Consider the following 22,543-nt stretch of genomic DNA (forward strand, 5'->3'; position numbering starts at 1 on the left):
TGGCATGCCACTAGCCAAAGGAAATTATTTTAGTTATAAGGTTGTATAAAAGAATTATCTTGAATGAATTAATTGTTCAGTCCAATAAGTAATGTATAGTGCTATACAATCTGTATTGCCTCTAAGAACTAAAAGTCAACACAACACTGCTGTTCTGGATTAACTGTTTAAAGGACACACCCCAACATGTCAGAATGAATGGTCTTACATCCAGCAACATCGTTTTAAATACTGGGGTCCCACAAGGCTGTGCTCGTCACTCAGGGATCCATTTTAGGCCCTCTGCTATCCTCCCTATATATGCTCCCTCTTGCCTCCATCTTTAACAAACACAACATTCACTATCACTACTATGCTAAACAAACCACCATAAATAAACACAACATTCAATATCACTGCTGTGCTAAACAAACCACCATAAATAAACACACCATTCAATATCACTGCTGTGCTAAACAAACCACCATAAATAAACACAACATTCACTATCACTGCTATGCTAAACAAACCACCATAAATAAACACAACATTCAATATCACTGCTATGCTAAACAAACCACCATAAATAAACACAACATTCACTATCACTGCTATGCTAAACAAACCACCATAAATAAACACAACATTCAATATCACTGCTATGCTAAACAAACCACCATAAATAAACACACCATCCTTCTTTCACCATTAACTCACATTGGGAAATGATTCTTAATTTAGAAATAAATATGATGTTCTATACTGTACAGACACATTTACAACCCTGAATGACTTTGCTCACAGTACATCTGGAATACACTGTAATACATTAGAGTACATGACAAGATATGTACCTGTCACAGCAGTGTTGTAATATAGACAATTCATTAACTTGAAGTGGTCATGCGTTTTGCCTGGTTAAAGTGCTAATGAACACAGTGTGATAAGCAAACATGTTTTCCTTTGTCTAAGAGGGGAAAATTCAGTATGGGAAGTTGTTTTGCATAACAATAAAACTGTCAATAATAGGTTAAAGTACAGTCCTCAACATCTGTTGGCTTGGTAAGAGAAAAATACAGGCTTTGGTCTGGTTCTTTTCCTGAGTGCAAATGGCTTTGTCTTTTAAGTATGTATATATACTCTTTTGATCCCGTGAGGGAAATTTGGTTTCTGCATTTATCCCAATCCGTGAATTAGTGAAACACACTCAGCACACAGTGAACAGAAGCACACACTAATCCCGGCGCAGTGAGCTGCCTGCAACAACAGCGGCGCTCGGGGAGCAGTGAGGGGTTAGGTGCCTTGCTCAAGGGGTGCCTACTGGTCGGGGTTCAAACCGGCAACCCTCCAGTTACAAGTCCGAAGTGCTAACCAGTAGGCCCACGGCTGCCCTTTTTGTTGTTAACTCCAAGGGTGTGTTTAAATCACTGAGATTGGGACTGTGATTATTTTAATGGAGTAAATAATAGAGAATTCTACTCTGTGGGGTCCTAGACAAAGAAAAAAACATTAACAAACTAATAAGCTACCAAGACATAATGTCAAAATCAATTTAAGATGATATGGTAAGGAAACCTACCCTAAGCTGTATTCAGACAAGGTCAACATTCGCATTAAAGCCCTTGGGCAGTACGCTTAAAATTGAACAAACACGCTAGCCACTCAGCGCAAGCAAACATGCTCCCATTGGGTCAAGTGCAAACAGGGACAACACAAGCCAAAGTCGAGGTTGAGACGTTTATTTATTGAGGAAAAGAAAAACAACAGTTCAAATGATACAAGTACAAAACACCAAATGTATCTGTGTCTAGTTTAAAGAGAAAAAAACAATGCTGGTAACAAAAAGATCACAATATCACTTGAAAAAAGTAATGTATTCTGTATCTTTCCCTCAATATTTCTTTAAAAAGCAATAATATCTCTTTGTTATGTACAAATGAGGTAAAACCATAACATTTCACGATATGCAATACTATATATCCATCACAAATAAAAGACTTGGTGGAGATATGACAGTGGAACCAATCTGGTCTCCATGGTAAGAATCTGTGGTGAAAACAAGCTCATCTCTGAACTGTGATTATATTCACCACTCCATACAGCTTGGCTTCCACAAAAGCCTTGTGGCGCGGATGAATTGAAACAGAATAACCCTCTAGAAAACTCATGTTGCCGCCTTTTAGAAAATTGGCACTTTTTGAAATCCATAACCAGAGAGACGACTTCTTGGTCGACTTTTTGAAACTCCCATGATCCTTTGGTTTGCAGCATGACAGCAAGCAATCAGTTCACATTAGGCTTAGAGGTCCTGATGTCTTTCAGCACCCTCCTACCCTTTACAACTGTGCCGTCACGCTCAGCGAATATTTCTACACAACAAAAACGCAGGGAAGGAAACCTGGAAAAAATAAAATCATGTGAAAAGGGTGAGATAATTCTGGCTCCCAGATTCATAAAAATACAAGGATGGCATTTGAGGCAGCGCGGAGGGAGGCGACATTACTCAATTGACGCTATTTCCAGTGAGCCAAATGACTCGCGGAGCCTTTTGTTAAGCTCCCCACCCCCCACTGCTCTGTATGAGGCTCAAACGTCTCCCCTCACACGATTGCATTAACTGCAGGGGTCGGGGAGATGCTCACCCTGGGCCCTCTCTATTTCTCTTCCTCCTTTGCGCTCTCTCTCTCCTTCACTCTTTCTCTGTCTCTCACTCTGTCGGAGACACGCTGCCTGCCTAACTGCTTTCAGTTAGGAGACCAAGGTGACGGGGGGGGGGGGGTAATTTCACTGTGGTGATGTTGGACTCCATCACATTCCCAGCAGAGGTGGATAACGCGATCGGAGGACAAAGTGCTAGCTGAAGCGTTTCTCCTCTGTTACGGGTGGGCGGGGTGGGGGTCCAGGTGGATGATTCGGGACTCGGTGACAGAGTAAGAGGTTTTGTGTTAAGGACATAATGGTTTCTCGCGGGAGGCTAAATGGACTGACGCCCCTCGCTCCAGAGGCCTCGGTAATGACCGTGCGCCTCCACTCCAGAGGGACACTGCTTCTGCCGCTCGGCTCTCAGATGCTCCCAGCTTATCCCACCCACGAGGCCCCCTCCTCCTCCTCCTCCTCCTCCTCCTCCTCCTCCTGCTGCCTTTGGCGGCGCCGATCGCTGAGCCAGTGACCCGCGCTCACGGTCGCACTGAGCTTTGCTCACAGTTGTCCCGACGCGTGCGGATGCCGCCCATCACTCTCCGAACAGAAGGACTCTGTCGGCCACAGCAGGCAGCTCAGCCTTGGGGGGTGGGGTGGGGTGGGGTGGGGTGGGGGGGGGGGGGGGGGGGGGGGGGTCATCCGACTCACCGACATTTGTATTCCACACAAGCCGCTAGCTCCAGCTGAAAGGACATTCAGTATTCCACTGAAGCTTCAAAAATAAGAGTAATAAAAACCATTTTGCTCCTTACTTTGGAGCAGTTCCCAATCACCATTCGGCCCTCCGCCATTTAACCCAGACCCCCACCCCCACCCCAACCCAACTCCTGCGGTCCCTTCACAGCCACTTGTTCATTCTGGGGCTCCACCTTGGGTGAAAAAAAAAATATGACAAGAGGCAGCATAAACAGAAAAATCAAATCTAACAAAGGATGGCTATGACTGATGAGCAAGACCAGCGACTTCGACAGCACAAGCGGCAAATTGATTTAGAAAACCAAGCCCCTGCAAGGCCACAGAGAAATCGTCCCATATTAAACGTCAAAGCACTTCTTGTAATATTTATTCATCTTTTTTTAAAACACTGACAGCATACAGACATATAGAACGGCATATTAGAAAGGTCCAAGAGGCGCTTGGCAGTCCTCAAGTGTGGTCAACAAACAGAGAATAGAGAGCATCTCTCCCACACATCATTGTCATCCGCAAGTCACTGCCAGAGAGGGTCTGCTGTTTCCAACCCCTGCAGTAAGTGCCATATGTAACAGCTCAGTAATATGGTGTCACTGCTTCTGCAGTGTCAGATGAACTCCGAAAGACCACATGGGCAGCAGTTTCAGGAGCCCACACATCAAACATGGGAAGTTTGGATAAAGAGAGTGATAAAACAATGTATGAGTTTTTGATTTATGTGTGTGTGTTTTTTTTAAACTTCCATTTCCCACTTGCCATCTCCTGATCCTGTCTAATTCCCAAAGTGTCTGTTGAGGTGTCACTGGGCTTCTGTTCTCCAGTGGGAATCTCTCCTGGGTTTATCGTGCCGTGAGGAGGTTTTAACGTCTCGGCCTGCATGCTCAGAGGTCACTGGCCTCGGCTCTCTCGTAGAGCGCTTTGAGCTTCTCGAAGCGCGGTCCCCACTCCCTGAGGCTGTCGGGAGCGGTGCCGCTGCCGCCGCTGCTGTGGTCCTCGTCGAGCCCCGCCGAGCTGAAGGAGCTGAGGGAGCCGGCAGGCGAGCCGCCCCCCTCCGTGGAGAACACCTGCAGGGAGTCGAAGGGCGCCGTCTCGGGGTGCTGGTCGGCGTCGCGGATGATCTCGCACAGGTAGCGCGCCAGGTCCTGGCTAGAGAAGGACAGGCTCTTGCGGGCCAGCTGCGCGGCCCGGCCGCTGGAGCTCTGGCCCTGGGCAGGGGTGCGCACGGGGGGCACGTCCCGGCGGAGCAGGGTGGTGGTGGTGGTGGTGGTGGCGGCCGAGGTGGCCGGGCCCGTGGACGAGGAGGCGGCCATGCTGCTGCTGCTGCTGCTGGATCGGGCGCACGAGTCCGGCTGGTGCTGGAGGGTCTGCAGGGGCGTCGCTGGCTGGCACAAGGGGGGCTGTTGCTGCGGCGGCTGCTGCTGCTGCTGGTGGTGGTGGTGGTGGAGCTGGTGCGGAGGCTGCTGGTGGAGCGACTGCTGTTGAACGGAGTGGGCGTGCAGCTGCACCGCCCGCGAGCGGCTGTACTGCACCGACTGGGCCGGGCTGGGCTGCAGAGACTTTTGGAGCTCCGCCATGTCATAGGCATTCTAGAGAGGGACAACATGAGGAGAAGACACAGAAACGATAGAAAGAAATGAGCACTTTGTTTCACCTTTTATTTAGACAAGATGTGAATTCCCACAACAGCTTCCAAATTGCGGGGGCCTAATATCTTTGTTTATATCTTCATGAATAAAATATGATTGAAATAGAAAACAGTCAGGCTATGATGCCCTTCCGTCTGTTTACAACCCATCTCTACAATGGCTTTAACCTTTTCACACTACTCTGTGCTTTTGTATTGTGAGTATGTAAGTGTGTCCTGGCACAAATATGTGTGTCAGTCTTGAATTTCCCCTTGGGGATCAATAAAGTATATATTTATCTATCTATCTATCTATCTATCAGTGTATATGACTAAAGCAAACACAAACACACACAGTGATTTCACATAGAGAAGAGTAAAATAAGTTAGTGTCATTATCACCACTGCTTCCCTGACTAAAGCAAATCCAGATTTAGCCTGTCATTCATGCTAAAGCCATATTAGCAGCAGCTGCTGCCTGCGCGTGCTGCAGCTACTCCACCTGGGCACTGAGCATAATCTGAGTGGAAAGGTAAAGTGCAAGGGGAAGAGCGTTCAAGCTCTGAGCTGAATAGACGAGCATGAACATGACGGCTATGGTGCAGCCTTCCTTTTTTTATATAGCAGGGCATAATCACTTCAACATTAATCCCATTGAGGCGAGACTGATTCCTCTCGTTACAGCAGCCGAGCTTTTGCCAGCAAGAGAAAGGGAACGCAGCTCCCTGGAGGATGTGATAGCGCTGGAGAAGAGGGGCTGCGGAGGTGTGGGTAACGCCCGCGTGGGAGCGCGCGCTAATTGATTACCTGATGAGAAGAAGTGTGCAGAAACGCATCGTACGTCCCGGGTCTCATCACACGATCGCGTCACGGGATCAGAACTCAGTTTGGCATCTGATAATCATGTTAGTGCCTTGTTATATAAGGCAAAAAGTGCCAGTGTCACTCAGCCATGCCAACACTCCCACCATCTAGGCTTCCAGCAGAAAATATGTACCCTGCTGATAGGTCTTAACAGTCTATGGAGTTACAGTACCTCCACCATTTTTCTTTTTTGAATATCTTTATTGTGCTTAGAGGGGGTAAAAAAGATCCCTTGCTGGTTAGCGAGAAAGAAAAAAAAAACTGAGGAGCTTTTATTGTTGTAGGTTGCTATGGTGACCTGGATGAAAAGCTCTCGGTAAGATGCGTTGCCATAGTGAACAGGAGTCATACTGTAGGTGTGTCAGAGTATGTGATGACAAAGGAGCAACAGGAAGCTGCTGTGGTCTTTTTGTTTACTGTCTATGGTCTTAGTGGTGACTTTATTACTGTGCAGGAGGGGGCTTTTTGTGGGACTGGAGAGTTCAGATGGCTCTGTCATAGTTACACAAGGCCTCACCTGGTCCTCTTCTCCTCCACCCTCCTCGTCGTAGTTTAAGACATTCTCACGGATATCCTCCCAGCCATCATGGTGTGCAGACACATGGTACACGCCCTCCTTCAGCCCTTTGTAGCTTCGCCAGCGGGTGTACAGGAAGATTCCCAGCAGGAGCACTAGGGGCGCAACAGAGCAGACACGATTACACACAAACCCTTCAATAAGCCATTATTACCTTACCAGGTCCAAGCAAATAGGCTCCATCATCATCATTGTCTACTTAACTAGCCAGCATTGTTAAAAACTCTGTAGCCATTCTTCACTTACATCCTTACCTTACTTACTACTTTGTCTACATGAACCCAGTCAGGGTTCGGTGTGACTCACTTTCTGTAAGAGTGTGAGAACGAAATGGAAACAAACTGAAGCCCTGCAGACTTGTGGGTCTCCGAGGAGAGATCTGTGCAGTTCTGTAGCAGACTGATTGCACTCCTTACACCTCGGAGTCTGTGAGGAGCACAGCAGCGCGAGGGGAGTGGAGCACTGATGTGCCGTGTTGACAGGGCAATGTCTGTGGCTGAGATGGGGGCACTGTTCGACAGTTCCGACGTTAACTCGATAAGAGCTCAGAGCCATGTCAAGACTGCAAGGAGAATCAATCCACACTGGGACCCAGATGACCTTTCCAGTATATTATCTGGCCCTTAGCGCATCTCTCTCTCTCTCTCTCCCTCCCTGACTCCTCTCTCTGCACGTCTTTCTTTTTCTATACTCTAAACTGTGCCCTTTCTCCTGCTCATTCTCACACCTTTATCTCTTCAAGTGATGTTTTGTTCACACTTGGTCCTGCCTTTGTCGACCTCTTGTTCAGAAACCTCGTGCTGTCAGTGGACTATAGGCTTCAGAAGTTCAAATTACTGTGTAGGGAAAATCAGTGACTGATGCGTCAACTCCAAGCACAACTCCACACACAAGTTAAATTGTGTATTTGTGAAATCAGCCAGGAGTACAAAACACCATCAACAACAAAAATAATAATAATAAAAAAAAACAAATCCCTTACTCTTTGCCAACTGCATCCCACAAATAGAAACACAGGCTATCTGTCTTCTGTGAAGATTTGTCACGCTATATTGGTGCCAAAAGAACGCAGAGACCCAGAGCTAAAATGCATTTTTAGCTCTGTTAGCTCATTTAATGACACCAAATGAGACTCAGATAGTCGGGGACTGTTAAAAGGGACATCAAAGAGGTATAGATCTGCCCAAAGGCAGCTAGGGAATGGAGCTGTTAATATTTGAACAAGTGACAATTTTGTTTCATTAAAACCTATTTTCTTACACATCAAAATTAGGTGAAGCTGTGTAGACACTGCATTGCTCAACAGCACAGGAGAATTGAAAAGTACAGGCTGTTGAGATATAGGGCTAGACATTCAGACTGACATACGTCTAAACTCATGAAATATCAAATTATTCCATCGTCTAAACTCATGAAATATCAAATGATTCCATGGTCTACCTCAGAACATCACTTCAAATTTATGCTGATTGTTTTTTGTTTTTTCTTTTACAGCTAAAATACAGGTGCTGGTCTTAAATTTAGAATATCATCAAAAAGTTGATTTATATACATTATACATTAACTTGTATATTATATTCATTCATTACACACAGACTGATATGTTTCAAATGTTTATTTCTTTTAATTTTGATGATTATAACTGACAACATCAGTATCTCAGAAAATTAGAATATTACTTAAAGGAGAATTCTGGTGTGATATTGACCTAAAGTGTGTTGAAACATGATACCGAGTGTGAACGTATGTCTCATAGCCCACCTCGGCTTGTCCCCTGCACTCCAAAATCTGGCGCTAGTTAGCCGATGCTACCAACAGCTTTTTCAATGGTGGTGCTTCGGCATCGGGCTAGCCATGCAAATAAATCACTGTTTTACACCATTTACGAGGCTCAATGCATCTCCACACTTCATTGGTAGACTTCCGAGGGCCCTGACATTTAAAAGGAGACATTGAGAACTTTGAAAAAGCACTGGTAGTTTACTTACAAGACGATTTATACAGACAGTATCTTCACAAAGTTTAGCGTTTGCAGCCATCTTGAATTTAGACACGATAAGTCGAGCGACGAGTAAGAATGAACAGGTATGATAAGGGATCAGATTCCAAAAATAATTCAGTGGAAATGCATGGATTCCAGTTTCTTCCAGTAGCAGCAGTCCTTAGACCAGGTACTCGTAGCTTTGGCATTGTGTGCAGGTGCCCAGTCCTGTTGGAAAATGAAATCCGCAACGTCAGCAGCAGGAAGCATGAAGTGCTCCAAAACTTCCTGGTAGACGGCTGCGTTGACCTTGGACCTCAGAAAACACAGTGGACCAACACCAGCGGATGACATGGCACCCCAAACCATTACTGACTGTTGAAACTTTACACTGGACTTCAAGCAACGTGGATTCTGTGCCTCTCCTCTCTTCCCCCAGACTCTGGGACCTTGATTTCCAAAGGAAATGCAAAATTGACTTTCATCAGAGAACATAACTTTGGACCACTCAGCAGCAGTCCAGTCCTTTTTGTCTTTAGCCCAGGCGAGACGCTTCAGACGCTGTCTCTTGTTCAAGAGTGGCTTGACACAAGGAATGCGACAGCTGAAACCCATGTCTTGCATACATTTGTGCCTGGTGGTTCTTGAAGCACTGACTCCAGCTGCAGTCCACTCTTTGTGAATCTCCCCCACATTTTTGAATGGGTTTTGTTTCACAATCCTCTCCAGGGTATGGTTATCCCTATTGCTTGTACACTTTTTTCTACCACATCCTTTCCTTCCCCTCTTTATTAATGTGTTTGGACACAGAGCTCTGTGAACAGCTAACCTCTTCAGCAATGACCTTTTGTATCTTGCCCTCCTTGTGCAAGGTGTCAATGGTCGTCTTTTGGACAACTGTCAATTCAGCAGTCTTCCCCATGATTGTGTAACCTACAGAACTACTGAGAGACCATTTAAAGGCCTTTGCAGGTGTTTTGCGTTAATTAGCTGATTAGAGTGTAGTATCAGGTGTCTTCAATATTGAATCTTTTCACAATATTCTAATTTTCTGAGATACTGAATTTGGGGTTTTCATTCGTTGTCAGTCATCATCAAAATGAAAAGAAATAAACACTTGAAATATATCAGTCTGTGTGGAATGAATGTATACATTATACAAGTTTCACTTTTTGAATGGAATTACTGAAATAAATCAACGTTTTCATGATATTCTAATTATATGACCAGCACCTGTATGCTACTTCAGAGGATTTCTTGCAATGAGGCATCCCTTTGTATGATTTTGAAGTTGAATTTGAGCACATTGAGGCTTTCCTTTGTCCAGGCAGATGACCAAGCAGACCAGACCATAGACTGTCTGCTTTATTGATCTCCTGACTTCAGTGATAACTCGCCTCTTTTCACCCAACTGGACGCATCTCAATCACTCACAAAACTTTTTTTTCTGGGCTGCTGTGGACCGAAAAACTGCAGCTTGAGGCAAATGAATCACCTCACAGTTCAATTCGCACCAAGTTTGACTTGTTCATTTTCCAACTAAATAGGAAATGGAATTGAATAATGCATGTTGACTTAGACAATATTTCACATTTAACCATCAATGACATCTATTCTTCAGAAACAAAACAAACAGTGCAGGCATTTTACACCTGACTCAACATTCACCACGAGATTCAATGGCTTGCCATTTAAGATTAAAAAATACATACACTTAAGAGCCTTTTGAATATAACATACAAGAAACTAAGGGAAGGCATGCTCTGAAAAGCTCTTCACTTGAAACTACCAGTGGATGGACATGTCAAAATGAATAAATCAATGGCAGCCAATAATGAGGTTAGCAGGTATCTGGGCATTAGGGACCGTTCGTTATTTATAAACGGGGCCACCGGAGGACAATCTTTTTACGTCATGTCTTTTTATTCTTTGTTGAGGGGAGGGTCACCTAACTTTTTTTTGTCTAGGAGGCAGGGTCACCCATCTTTTGTATTAATGAAAACAGCAAAAAGTCAAAGTGGCTTGTTTGATTGTTGATTTCTGTCGCCATATAACGTTCTCTTTCGTTCCATAGCTCTGTCAACATTGAACAATGAAAATAAGGGAGATTTCCCGGGTTTCTCACGCAAAATACGGAAAATGTCAACATTCGTCTCCATTAACTTTGGAAGGGTTGGAGCAACAAAGTAGCATACTTTATTCACGCCTAACAGCCTATATCCATTTGGTCAACTTTATCCAGCCCTAAAAAAGTTACATTTAACTTTGGTTTACTTGTAGTTTACCGTGTAGCCTAACTTTAAACAGTGTGCATGCTTAACATAAAGCACACTTGTGCTTCATTCATCCACACATCCAGCTCCTAACGTTTTGACAAGCATTTCTACCAATTGACCTCGTTCCTGCCCATCTCTAGCTTTGCTGTCTCCATCCTTTCTGTTTTTGTTGTTTGCAAAAAAAAATATATAGTATTTATTGGTAACCAGCAACAAGTGCAATTTGTTAATCGCTGTCATTCTCTCTCCTGCCAACAAAAATGTGTTACGTTCCAAATAGCAGTGCGTAATTCTGCTTCATAAAGTTGAACAAATACATTTGGTCATATAAATAGCCAGTTTATGGTCTACACTGTAGTTGGTAAGTTATGGTAGGCCAACTTGGAGTGAATATACAGAGGGAATTCTTTGTCTAGCTGAGTAGCCTGGCAGGTGCGCACGTAGGCATAGCCTACGGCCGAACACTGCAAGCGCTAATGAATCGTGCTCTCACGACAACCACGTTGTTAACTTAAATAGGCCTAGGTTAACATCACTCTGAGTTCGCATTCAAGCAAGCAAAACGATGATTTGAATACATCTGTTTCACTGGAAGGGCTAGGGGTAACAACAGGACAACACAGAGACAGGCCAGAATGCAGGACTAATGTTATGAGAGTATTACAGTAATATGGGATATTCTACGGGAAAATATTAAAACGGCAAGACAGCGAGGAAACGTTAAAATGATAAACCCTGAAAAAGTTGGCATGTTAGTTATTCTTCGGTCCCTGTGATTGTTTCTGAAATTGTGCAAACGGCCTTTTACAGCCATTTGAGAAGGGAGTAGTGTAGCAAGCTCCCAAATTGACGCTCGTCTAAAAAAATGAGTTTTGGATAATGTTCAGCTTCGGCAGCTTTACAATGACTGAGGAAGCCTAGAGACGAGTCCATAGCAACAAGTTCATGTGTTGAATTTGTTATTACCCAGTGTGCTTTGTTGAATGGTCTCAATGCTTTATTGTTTTATTTCATGTGAATACTTACTAGAGGAGTAACTTTTCAAGTAGGCTAATGCAGTTGCAGGAAGTGTACATTTAGTTTCCATGCTTATTGTGTTTCCACAACAATGTTAGTGAGTAAATCTACTGAAATGGCCACCATCTTGGTGAAGTGTGATGTGTAAGATCAGAAAGCAGAGGTTGGTTATAGGGCGATAGCATATGTAGATGTGTTTTCATAGCGCGTATTGAGCGTGGGCGGAAGACCTCGACAATTGGCCGGGGAGGGTCGTTGAAAATTATAGCGCAGGCAGGGGAGGGTCATGCAATCCTTGATCGAAGCACTCAAAATCCCTCCGGTGATCCCGTTTATAAATAACGAACGGTCCCTTACTGTAATAATGTTTACCACAGGGAATGGAGTCTCACTCACAATCTCCCACACCCACACTATAGATCTATAATGTATACTCTATGCATATTTGCATATAATCTCAATTCTCTCCTGCTCTCCCTCTCCTGGCATGTTAACACACATCAGTAGTTTCTTAACACAGCTAAGATTTGTTTGTGGTTAACATTTTTCGCCCCCAGAGCCCAATCATTCCTTTCTCCTTGGCTCTCTCTGCCTGTCACTGGAGGCTCTCCAAGCCCAGATCCAGCCACAGTAGCGACACCTTTACAAGGCCAAAATGAAGAGCAGGCCTGAAAGCCCCTGACATTTACAGCCAGCGCCACAGCAATTAATCCCTCTGGAGACAGGCAGCTGGGATGAGCGGAGATGAGGTGGCACTGGCATAATGGGCGAAAAGTTTTGCCCCACAGAGTCAGTCTTTTATAGCTATACTTCTTTATAGTTACAATCAAAGTCTTACCAGTTGCATAAAAATACAAACCTGTTGACATTGAAGGCTTGTGTAATATTGTTAACAAGTCGCTACATTCTACCAAAATCTACATTCATGTACCAATATTCATGTTGGGCTACCTCCACAAAACTGCCATTTTATTCCAGTCAATTCACTGGTGTCAAGGAGGTCAGGTGATTTCTGTTAGGGTCTTTGCTCTGCATAGAATACTAAATGTCATTTTCTGTGAAGCTGAAAGTTCAGTGCCAGATCCCAAGGAAAGAACACTTATTTTCACAGTAGGCCTACTGTCAAAGGAAGGGCAAAAACACACCACCACTCTCAACATCTGATTTGCACCTCGGAGAGCAAATAATAAGCTGCGGTGCTTTATCCCCATCACAGCTAATTAAAAGAGAGAATATGGCAAATGCAGCCAGCTATCATTGGGCAAACAGAGGTGCAACGACAATACAACAGTTCCATAATGAATTTTTCATGCCGCATGCTCTTTTATAACATAAAAGTGATATTTGCATTGTTAATGATTTGAATTGAACCAACTTAACGAACCAGGCAATCCCTAACATTACAGGGAATGTAAGTGAGTGGGAAACAGGAAAATGAGATGGCAAACGTTACAAATGAGAGACATGAGGGGGTTATTTGGTGATAGTTTTCATTTTTTCCTCAATCAATTTTTGAAAAACAAAATGGGGAAAAAAACACATTAGCAGCTCTTGTTTGTTGGCACAGAAGACAAACAACAACAGGGGGTTGAATTTGTTGTTGTAATAGTTATTAGGCGTATTTTGCATATATCTACACAATGTGTGGCTACATACGTACACAGTGCAATCCACAAAGCAAATGTACAGTCCTTTCATAAAGCACATGGAGTATCATTAATGGCTCTGATTCTGAGTTAAGGGAAACTACTGTGATCGTTTGCATTTGATAACATCATAAATTAATGCACATATATAGCTCAAGTGTGTTAGCCCACAATGCTTTGAAAACAAGCCCTTTCAATTATGACATTCACTATTGCACATTATTGGATACTGAGGGTGATGTAATTCTTTGTAAAGATTTCTGGAGTAGATTGTGCATCACATGATCCAGTGATGGCCTTTTTGGGATTGGAAATGTCTGATCTGTGCAACACTCCACTGACACTCATCTGCTCAGTGATTTGTGGATTTTTGCTATATTGGCCTCCATGCTTGAGTGTGTGTGTGTGTGTGTGTGTGTGTGTGTGTGTGTGTGTCTGTGTGTGTACCTTGACTCTTTACATAAGGAGCTTTTGCTGTAACCGACAGGGACTTCGAGATCAGAGTTGGCATCAGAGCAAGATCGCTCTCCACTAACCTGGAAAAACAATCACCACATCTCTCTCTCTCTCTCTCACTCACACACTCTCACACACACACACACACACACACACACACACACACACACACACACACACTGTCCTGCCTGAAGCCATCTCTTGCTCAGACAGACGCATACACCTGTCACACAGCATCCACACACTGCTCCACATCCCAAGCTGATCTCAGCGGATTCCCTCCCTGGCTGGGAGAAGATTTTCTCCAAGCCCGGCCATCGTCACGCACAACTAAAGTGCACAAACTGCCATCATCACACTAGCCCGTGTGACAACAATACATATACCCTCCTTTTCACTATGTTCCAAGTAAAAAACGCACTTCAACAAAGATGCATTGAACTCAAGTTTATTTTTAGAGAGGACTCGTCTTCTCTGTCTCACAGTCTCTAGGTGCTAAATGGCCAGTGTATACACGACCGTTTCGAGACGTCTTGTCCGAGGCACTCATCGGAGTTATGTCAGTCAAGCCCTCATTTTCCCCACATCACTTTTAATAAGGGCTTCAGTGACTCCCCCACCAAGCCAAGCGATTCTTATCGGCCCTCTCATCCTCCCTGAATGCCGGGGGCACACGCCGCAGGCAAGACGACAGATGAGAGCAGAGGGGATCATTGCCCAATCGGAGAGGAGTGCATGGAGAGAGATAGAGACAGAGAGAAAGAGAGAGAGAGAGACAGAGAGAGCAGGATGGAGGCAAATATAAGAGAGAGAGAGAGAGAGAGAGAGAGCAGGATGGAGGCAAATATAAAAGGAAGTTCAAAGACCATTCGTCCTTCTTGTCTTTTTCTGCCTTCTCAATTCTCTCTGATTCTACAGCGAGGGCACCTCGGCCTGAGTGCCTGACTCCTGCAGTCAAGTCAAGTCAAGTCAAGTTTACTTATATAGCGCATTTCATACACAGAGGTCATTCAATGTGCTTTACATAAACAAAACCAAACAATAATAACAAATAAAAAGCATAGAAAGGCAATATAGTCAAGAATAGTTAAAAGGTAAAGATCATAATAAAAAGAAAACATAAAACACAAGGTAAAATAATTTAAAAATAAAGGATAGTTAGTAAGCAAAAAACAAAGGCAAAAGTAGTAAAAAAAGTAATAAAAGATAAAGTAGAATAATTATCAAGGCAGATTCAGAATTTGTAACTCGGCACAGTTAGCAGAAAGCATCCGAGAACAGTTTGGTCTTAAGTCTAGATTTAAAACTGGCTACAGTTGGGGCCTTTTTGATGTCATCCGAAAGTTGATTCCACAGCTGAGCCGCATAGCAGCTAAAAGCTGCTTCACCATGTTTAGTTCTAACAGTAGGTTTTACTAGCAGGTTCTAACAGTAGGTTTTACTAGCAGGAGAGGACGAGAAGGTGTGTACTGCTGAAGCATATCTGACAGGTATTTAGGTCCTGCTCCATTTACTGATTTATAAACAAGCAATAGAGCTTTAAAGTCAATTCTGTGACTTACTGGAAGCCAGTGCAAGGACTTAAGAATTGGAGTAATGTGGTCAGTTCTTTTAGTTTTTGTTAGAATCCTAGCTGCTGCATTTTGTATCATCTGAAGCTGTTTAATAGTCTTTTTAGGAAGGCCTGTGAACAGTCCATTGCAGTAATCAACCCTGCTGGAGATAAATGCATGAATGAGTTTTTCTAAGTCATATTTTGACATCAGCCCTCTGAGTCTGGCAATATTTTTGAGGTGGTAAAAAGCTGATTTAGTTGTCGCTTTCATGTAGCTGTTGAAATTTAGATCACTGTCAATTAATACACCAAGATTTTTAACTGTATCCCTTTGCCTTCAACCCTTTTGTGTCAAGGAGAGTGGCAACCCTAAGTCTTTCCTCCTTTTTACCAAATATAATTACTTCCGTTCTTTCTTTGTTCAGCTGAAGAAAATGTTGAGACATCCAGGTGTTGATTTGTTCTATACACTGACACATAGATTCAAGAGGACCATAGTCGTTTGGTGACAGAGCTAAGTAAATTTGTGTGTCATCTGCATAGCTATGATATGAAATCAAGTTATTTTGGATGATTTGTCCAAGTGGGAGCATATAGAGGTTGAATAATAGTGGCCCTAAGATCGACCCCTGGGGAACACCACAGGTCAAGGACGTTGGTGTTGAGGTACAGTTTCCGATGGCAACAAAGAAGCTCCTTTCTTGTAGATATGATTTTAGCCAGCTGATAACGATGCCTGTAAATCCAACCCAGTGTTCTAGTCTGTGTAGTAAAATATTGTGATCAACAGTGTCAAATGCTGCACTAAGGTCCAGTAGCACTAGGACTGATGTTTTACCTGAATCTGTGTTTAGGCGTATGTCATTGGAAACTTTAATGAGAGCTGTTTCAGTGCTGTGATTTGCCCGAAAAGACTGAAAGTAATCAAAATACCCATTTGATGTTAGGAAGGTGGTTAATTGATTAAAGACTACTTTTTCAATAATTTTGCCAATAAAAGGTAGACTGGATATGGGCCTGTAATTGTAGAGCATGGAGGCATCCAGGTTATTCTTCTTGAGAAGTGGCTTTACAACAGCTGTTTTCAGTGACTTAGAAAAAGTGCCAGACAGCAGTGATACAATTACAATTTGAAGGACATCCGCCGCTATGAGATAAAAAACAGTTTTGAAGAAATTGGTAGGCAGAGTGTCTAAGACACATGTGGAAGAGCTGAGATTCTGTACCATTTTTTTAAGCGTTTCATAGTCTATCAAGCTGAACTCTGACATTAAGTTTAGTTTCCCTCTGTTTCTTGCTGGAAGTTCATGTTGTTGAATTTGTAATTGAGCAGATATGTTGAGTCTGATTTTGTCAATTTTACCTTAAAAAAGATGAAAACTCATTGCATTTATTAGTTGAGAGAAGTTCAGGCGCTAATTGTGAGGGGGGATTTGTTAATTTATCAACAGTTGAAAAGAGAATACGAGTGTTATTTGAACTTCTATTGATAATGTTAGAAAAAAAGGACTGTCTTGCTTTGCATATTTCAGAGTTATATATGCGGAGCATCTCTTTATGGATTTCATAGTGGATCTGAAGTTTGTATTTACGCCATTTTCTTTCAGTCTTCCTACACTCTCTTTTTAGAAGTTTAACTGCTGGATTTTGCCTTCATGGTGCTTTCTGTTTGTCCTTAACTTTCTTGAATTGTAATGGAGCAATGTCATCCATAATGTTTGCCATTTTTGCATTAAAGTGATCAAATAAGTCTTCTACAGAGTCTGACCGTTGACTTGACTTTAGTGAAAGTGCTTGCTCAAAGAGAGCACTTGTCTGATCATGATTCTCCTTTTTACAATCATAGCTGTGTTTTGAGTGTGTGGGGACATAGACACATCAAAGAACACGCAGAAATGATCAGATAAGGCCAGGTCTTTAACAGCTGTAGAGACATCGAGACCCTTTGTGATAACAAGGTCGAGGGTATAGCCGAGAGAGTGTGTTGGCCCCTGTACATGCTGTGTTAGGGAGAAAGTATCGATTAGTGCAATGAATTCCTTGGCATAATTGTTTTCAGGATTATCCACATGCAAGTTTAGATCCCCTGATATAATAAGACAGTCAAACTCTATGCAAACGCCTGATAGCAGTTCACCTAGCTCTTCAAGAAAAACTTTTGCTGAATGTTTTGGAGGCCTGTAAATTGTCAGTAATAAAATCTGAGGAGAAGATTTAATGCGTGCACACAGATATTCAAATGAAGTAAAGTCACCGAATGACGACTGATTGCACTGAAAAGACGTCTTAAAAATTGTGGCTATCCCCCCACCTTTTTTATTTGCTCTGGTAGCACACAAAAAACTGAAATTTGGGGGAGCTGATTCAAGAGTAGCAAGAGAGTAGCAGCACTGTTTGCTTGATCTAACCATGTCTCAGTTAAAAGTAAAAAATCAAGGTTGTGTGTGCAAATTAGATCATTAATTAAGAATGATTTGTTTGAAAGAGATCTGATATTTAGGAGTGCTAGTTTTGCTGTAAGTGTTGGGGAAAAATGGTCCATGGGGGAAATCTGAGGTTGAATTGGTACGGGTAGGAGATTGGACTGGTTTACCCTATAAGCTCGATGCATTTGTGTTCTATTTCTTGTCAATACAGGAATAGAGAATGTCATGGGCTTACTGGGTCCCGGCATGTTCTCAAAACTACTGTCAGTACCATTTATATTGCAGGGACCCTGAGAATATCATACAATACAGTCATCATCATCATCATCAAATAATTGTCCACTGCAGCTGCTATATGCCAGCTGACATTATGAACTAAGAGGTTGTTGCTGCTTAAGAGATCCTTCTGAGTGGAAAGAGGGAGGCCGTGAAGGTGCCATGCGCACCTTTGGTGCTAAGGGTCTTGGGGTACTAAAAAAACGCACAGTTGAAGGTCTTGGTCTACTAACAAGGTGGGATGTTGTAGTGGCTGGCAAAATCTCTATGCTGTTTTCAGAACTCCTTTTATCATTCCACGCATCATTCTTGAATGAGCTCAATCCAAATCCAGCTCAGTCCACTCTTTCGTCTCATCTAACCTCTGACCTCAGGCATGGGCGGATTAAAAAATTTCGGGCCCCTGGGCCCAGATGTATTAAGGGCCCCCCACTTATTGTTGTATGTGGGGGGGGTTGGGGGTCCTCCCCCAGAAAATGTGTAATTTGTTTGATGTGATTTCCTGTATTCTGGTGCATTTTGGGGATGGCCAATACTAAATTCAATCAGATTAATAGCCTACATCCTGATTTGTTGATATTGAGGCAATGATTCCATGCAAAGGTTTGGGCTTCAGGGCACTCTGACCCCTTGGGCCCCTGGGCCTGGGCCCAGTAGGCCCGTGCAGTAATCCATCCCTGACCTCAGGCCTTTCCGTTGGGCCCTGTCTGACACCTACCTAGAACTCCAGCACCTTCTAATGGCCATTGAATGGGGCCCGTGGAGCTAAGAGCATCTCATTAACCTCTGCTGCCATAATGTACTGCGTATCACCTCCTGTCTACAGCCTTTTTATCAGCGTCCACTGGAGAGAGACGCTGTGTTTCCACACTCAGCAGCAGGGTCAGGTGACCTCGGGCAGTCATAGCCTCTATTATGTGACACGGTCGCTGCTGTGAGCGGCAGGTCTGAGAGGGCATGTATGGTTTAGTCCCCTACACCCAGCCTCTCCTACACACACGAGAGAAAGGGAGGGAAGGTGGAGGCACGGCAGCAACATCCAGCCTTAAACCCATTAAGCGTATAAAAAGAGGCCACTTCAGATGCCCAGCACCTTTTGTGTGGCGGAACGTCAAGAAAGCTCTGGCCCTTTGCTTGCCTGGCTCCCCTTCAAACCGCTTTGGATTCCCTCCAAACAAACACAAGCAAAGAAAAAACAGAACAGAAACACTAGAAAAGAGGAGAGGAAAGAGGAAAAACACAACCTCTGCTACTTAAATTTCCAAGCGGAAGACGTTTGGCCGATTGAAATTCCACCCGAAACCCCTGTGCATTGATCTCAATTTCTGCCCGGTTTCGGTAAACAGCACATTGTGTGCCTACAAATCATGCAATTAACACTTAAAACGCAACAGTGGCTGAGGATGATCAAGGTCATGTTGACTTTTAAATGAGCTAAGCATACGAGTGGGGGGGGGGAATGATTATTTAGAGTGAGTTGGCCCCTCTCTTCCTTTCTAGCAAAGCCACTATGACTCCTGCATGCCCAATGAGCCGGTATGCATGCTTCTATTTAAGTCCCTGAAGTGACCATTACCATAACCAATTTTGTCATTGTTTTTGCATTATGAATCTCTTCTGTCGCTTTGATGCAGTGGCCATGTTGGCTCCTCTATTGATTTTGTGTTCCCTTCCAAACTGAATGTTAAAGTGGACATCAAATCCTCATCTGGCCTCGGCCGCTCTGCTGGCTTCTCCCTGCAGCATTGAAGTTGCCAGCGTAGAGGAATATGAGGAAGATGACCAGACAGAAGCAATCAGAGTCTCTGCTTAGCCGCGTGTGGCCATTATCACGATGAAGATGCACCACAAACAGACACCGATTTCAGATGAAGGGGGGTGATTAAGACTAGACAGAATCTAGGGGGGGGGTTTGCACAGGTGGGTGGTGAGAGGGTGGATGTATGATGCAACAGACTGCAGAGCATGCAGACAGCAGGTAGGAGGGCAGTGGTGGTGGCGGTGGTGCAGGCATGCAGATGGATGGTCAGACAGACAGATGGATGGACAGAGAGGGTCCACGGCGGGCGGTCACCACAGGTAGAGGAGGAAGTATTGGAGGTAGCTACCTAGAAGCGCCATGAAGCAGATGCAGATGGCGAAGAGCGAGCTGAAGCTGAGGCCCACGTCGTCACGGTAGATTGCCAGCGCCACCTCGCAGTGGCGCCCGCGGTAGCCCTCGGGGCACACGCACGTGAACTTGGAGGGCGACTGCGCCACGCATGTGCCCCGGTGGCACGGCCGGCTGGCGCACAACGTGTAGATGCAGAACTTGCCCGTGGTGTTCCCCTTCATCATGTGACCTGAGGGACACCTGAGAGTGGAAAAAGAGAGAAAGAGGGAGATAGAGAGAGAGGAAAGAAAGAGAGAAATAGAGAGACAGACAGAGGAAAGAAAGAGAGAAAGAGGTAGGTATGGTGACAAAGAGTGGCTTCATGTCCTACTTCAGCTACTGGGAGATGTTTGATCATTTCGAGAGAGGAACTGCGAGCTTATGAAGGACACTAAAGTCAATATCACCCAGCTAATTCCTTCCGTTGGCTCAGATCTCACATTTCAGAAGTCTCATGTTTATTCAATAATTTATAAAAACACTGTAACTGGTATTGAGAATGCAATTAAAGCTGACAACCCTGCTAGCTCATGATAAGCCTCTCTAAAGGTGAGACATAGTCTCATTTAGCAGCAGCTTAGTGGGGCTTCATCCCAATCTCAGAAATCTTTTTGAAGCTCTCGGCATGGGACTATGGAGACATGCTGAAGGACGATTCCGAATCAATAGCGTGGGCTCAAGCATCCGGTGGGAGCCCTGAGCATTTGGAATCTGCCGATTATTCGCTCGTGTTCCTCTCTCAATGAATCCCAACGTCACGGCCTTACACTTCAGCCCATATCTACACCCATATCTACTTTCATTTTTATTTCATCCACACAAAACACAGGAACACACACACAAGCTCTCTCTCTCTCACACCCTCACACACCTCCCTCTCTCTCTCTCTCTCTCTCACACACACACACACCTCCCTCTCTCTCTCTCTCTCACACACACACACACACACACACACACACACAGTAGGGATAGAAGGGATAGGATAAGGGGCTAGAGAGAGACCAACAACACACAGAGCAAAGAGGACAGAGAGAAGTGAGGAATGCGTTGGTCCAGTCATGGCATGGTGCCTGTTTGTCAGTGTGCTGAACTTGGACTGAGGTGGGCGAGACATGCCTCCCCCGCAGCTATCCAAATCAAAGCCATCAAAGCCAAAGGGCTAGTGGATCGAAGGGCTGCCCACAGGCTGCCCGTCACATCTCGCCAGAATTTCACAGAGACCTCAGGAGGACCCCAAAGGAACTGAGACGTGCTTATGGACAGTCAGCCTTTTTTCTCGGTATCCATTGTGTGTGTGTACAACACCTGAGTGAAAGTGGGAAGTCTTCAAAGGGTGCTAGGCGAGGTGTAAGTGGGAAGGTGAGAGGGTGTATGTGTGTGTGTGTCTGTGTGTGTGTGTGTGTGTGTGTGTGTGTGTGTGTGTGTGTGTGTGTGTGTGTGTGTGTGTGTGTGTGTGTGTGTGTGTGTGTGAATGCACATAGGTAGGTGTGCGTGTGCAAGCCTGTATGTGCCTGCATGTGTGTGTCTGTGAGTATTCTTGTAGATGTGTGTGTGTACGTGTCTGTATATGCCGTTTTCTGTGTATGTGTCTGTATATGTGGTTGTGTGTGTACTGTACGTGTGCACCTGTGTGTGTGTGTGTGTGTGTGTGTGTGTGTGTGTGTGTGTACCTGCACTCGTGGATCCTCCACAAGTCCACACAGGTGAAGGGCGCTCTGCACTGGTTCTTCCTGCAGGAGTCGGAGGAGCAGCCCTGAGACACGCCCTGGGAGCTGACCACTGACACACCCTCCTTAGCCTGGCCATCCAGCGGCACGTAGCGACCATTCAGACGCAGGTCCTGCATACAGCCTGAACACACACACACGCACGCACGCACACACACACACACACACACACACACACACACACAAATTAACAATGATCTGCTTCTATGCATCTATAAACAAAACACATGCATGCTCACAGAAAGCATATTTTTTGGTCACACACACATGGACACATGCCCGCACACGCACACACATGCACACACACGCACACTCTGCTGCCTACACATCCATCAATTTCCACTCTGCAAACAGCCTTCTCTAGTGTTCCATGCCTCTAGTCATTCACAAACACTGAACAAGCCAAACATAGCCATGTTTACTCATTCACAAACACCTACACACACCTCTTACTCTCTCTCTCTTACACTTACACACACACACACACACACACACACACACACACACACACACAAACACACACATACACACACACAAATCACACACTCACCACATCCCTACCACCTACGACATGCACACAGCTTTTGAGGAAAA

The 22,543-nt window shown here is 44.4% G+C and overlaps 2 protein-coding genes across 2 annotated transcripts in view; one reads left to right on the forward strand and one right to left on the reverse strand.

Annotated features, from left to right (window-relative positions):
• dpy19l3 (dpy-19 like C-mannosyltransferase 3) overlaps window positions 1-5,551 on the forward strand; it is a 40,468-nt gene extending 34,917 nt beyond the window's left edge. Inside the window, exon 18 of the transcript XR_006022596.1 lies at window positions 5,541-5,551. The gene's annotated coding sequence lies outside the window, so the exon portion shown is untranslated. The remainder of the gene's footprint in view (window positions 1-5,540) is intronic.
• The window catches only part of si:ch211-186j3.6 (neural-cadherin), a 163,405-nt gene continuing 144,575 nt past the window's right edge, over window positions 3,714-22,543 (reverse strand). The window contains 4 exon segments of the mRNA XM_042062681.1: window positions 3,714-4,958; window positions 6,378-6,532; window positions 20,179-20,423; window positions 21,893-22,073. Coding sequence (XP_041918615.1) covers window positions 4,254-4,958; window positions 6,378-6,532; window positions 20,179-20,423; window positions 21,893-22,073 — 1,286 coding nt within the window. The 3' untranslated portion in view covers window positions 3,714-4,253.

The sequence above is a fragment of the Alosa sapidissima genome, chromosome 14 (assembly GCF_018492685.1).
Source record: "Alosa sapidissima isolate fAloSap1 chromosome 14, fAloSap1.pri, whole genome shotgun sequence".
Taxonomy (NCBI): Eukaryota; Metazoa; Chordata; class Actinopteri; order Clupeiformes; family Clupeidae; genus Alosa; species Alosa sapidissima.